Source organism: Mizuhopecten yessoensis, unplaced genomic scaffold (assembly GCF_002113885.1).
Source record: "Mizuhopecten yessoensis strain PY_sf001 unplaced genomic scaffold, ASM211388v2 hete_36062608, whole genome shotgun sequence".
Taxonomy (NCBI): Eukaryota; Metazoa; Mollusca; class Bivalvia; order Pectinida; family Pectinidae; genus Mizuhopecten; species Mizuhopecten yessoensis.
Window position 1 is genome coordinate 1 of NW_018483246.1, and position 2208 is coordinate 2208.

The 2208-nt window shown below is 37.3% G+C and overlaps 1 protein-coding gene across 1 annotated transcript; it reads right to left on the bottom strand.

Annotated features, from left to right (window-relative positions):
• LOC110444209 (RNA polymerase II elongation factor ELL-like) lies at positions 1-2033 on the bottom strand (the record flags this gene model as incomplete). Its single annotated transcript, XM_021488609.1, has 4 exons — positions 1-325; positions 801-972; positions 1325-1373; positions 1859-2033. Coding segments are annotated over 4 exons (555 nt in total), but the record flags the coding sequence as incomplete, so codon positions are not given.
• Between the last annotated feature and the right edge of the window lie 175 nt (positions 2034-2208).

Here is a 2208-nt window from a genome sequence, read left to right on the forward strand (position 1 = left end):
TCTTTCTCAGTCAGAAATCGAGCATAGCTTTACATCGACAGCTGTTGCACAGATCTAATTACCAGGTCCTGAGGCGAGCCAGGTCTTCCATCTCAGAGATGGAGATCACATAATCCAAAGTGTACGGAGACCAGATTTGAGCAATATTAGAAGGTTTTAGCCTTCATTAGGAGTCCCCACTTGTCTGCAGACGATCGTACTCGAGGATCAGCTGTTTTATGAAGCCAAGTTTCTTGTGTAAATAGTCAAACCGCTTCTTTTGATCAATGTATTTTACATCACTTTTTTGCAGTTTGTATTCCTTTCGAATCTTGTTCTTCAAATTCTGAAAAGCAAAAGCATGGATATATGAAAAGATATAATAAAAGTTACACAACAAACATCAGGCTAAATATGCTTAGAATATTATTTGAGCCTCAGGTAATACACATATATTCTCTGCACCCTTGGAATATGTTAAGGCAAAATCGAAGGCTCAGGGTGCGTGATCTTGTGGATGATACATATTGAGTATTTCTAAACCGAACCCTATCATGAAAATACTAAAACGGAAACCTTTTTCACGTTGCAATTATTTAACACTGTACAGTATAATGAAGGGATGTGAATAATTTATGCATAATTTCTAAAAGAATTTTCCCCTCCCATCTCCAGCCTAATCTAGTTTCTAATATTTATTTACAGAATCTTGCAAGAAAAGAAGAATATCACATGGAATGTATAATGAGTGTCATTTTTTTCCCCAGTTCCGCTAACATACACTGCAGACTTGGTAATGCTACATGGTCCCAAAGTCTTACCTCATAATTATCTGATCCAGGTTCTGCTTTTTTAAGCATGACCTCGAAGTCCATGAACTTCTTCGACACTTTTTCTACATTCATGTGTAACCCTCTGTACTCCTCGTACTCGGTATTAAACTCCTGTTTGTAGCGTTGACGCTGCTCAGCAGTGGAGATCGGGTGGTATGTACTGACAAACAAATAAAACAATGAATTTAGGAATTTTAAGAAAATTAATGACTTCTACAGGCAAAACATAGATGAATTATATGTGTAGGCAAAATGTAGTATAAATTGTGTCGGCATCTGTAGTTATCATCATAATTGAGAGATGAAACTGTTGGTGCAAGCTTAAGAAATCCAAATATAATTTACCAGCCAACTAGAACAATGACAGGTCAGCAAGGGCGCCACAATGTGCCTCAGCAAGGGCGCCACAATGTGCCTTATTGACAAAAGCCCTACTGCACATCTACATATATATCATAGTGTATCACCAGGTCAAATTTCAGAAATATGACTCTTCCGAGATAATATCTTACTTCATATAATCAGGATTGTCAGAGGTGGATGTGGCGACTTGGACTCGCTCTGTAAATAAAATATCACACATGAACAGTGTATACCAATGGAATTCTGTTATATTACCTAATTGAATACCACAGTGAAACACTCCTTCACAAAAGAGGTTTGTTAACAGCAATTATACAATAACAAACTGTCTTTAGATCAAAGTAATAAAAACACCTTAACATTGTTTGGATTACAGAACACGAACATTTTCAAGTAAACAAGATAACAATTTTATATATAATTCTGGGTTATCTGCCCCTCATCTAGTTATGCCTTTAATGAAGCATCAAGCATAATTTCCCCTAATCTCATGATAGCTTAAGAGGCTTCAACACAACATTCAATTTGTCCAGTTGTTCATTTAGAATAGTCTTTTAAAGAGATGTTGACAAGCAGAAATGACTTTTGGCTTTTTTCTCATGAAATAATGAGATTTGGATATACAGTATACTAACCAATTAATGAGTTAGCACTTAAAATTTTTGTATCTCAAAACACTGTACCATCAATATTTTCCTTTTTGTGTGAGTGGTCTTGGCCGTTGACAGTGAGGTGTTGGTCACGTTTGAGGACCTCACCAATCAAAGGCTTGTTTTCTTTCTTCGGTTTGGCCGTGGCGTGGGAGATGCGCTGTTTTTTGGATGGAAGTAGATCTGGGAAAGATTCACTGGATCGTTTCTGGAATACAGAATCAAACAGAAGTTGAAAGTGAAGAAAATATGGATGGACAAATGCCATAACACTTCAAGCTATGCTAACTAGGTCCTTCAACAATATAGTTAATGCAACAGAGGGCAAACAGAGGGCATTCAATGCCCCCGCTAGGTGTCGAACCCGGGACTTCTGGCTTACT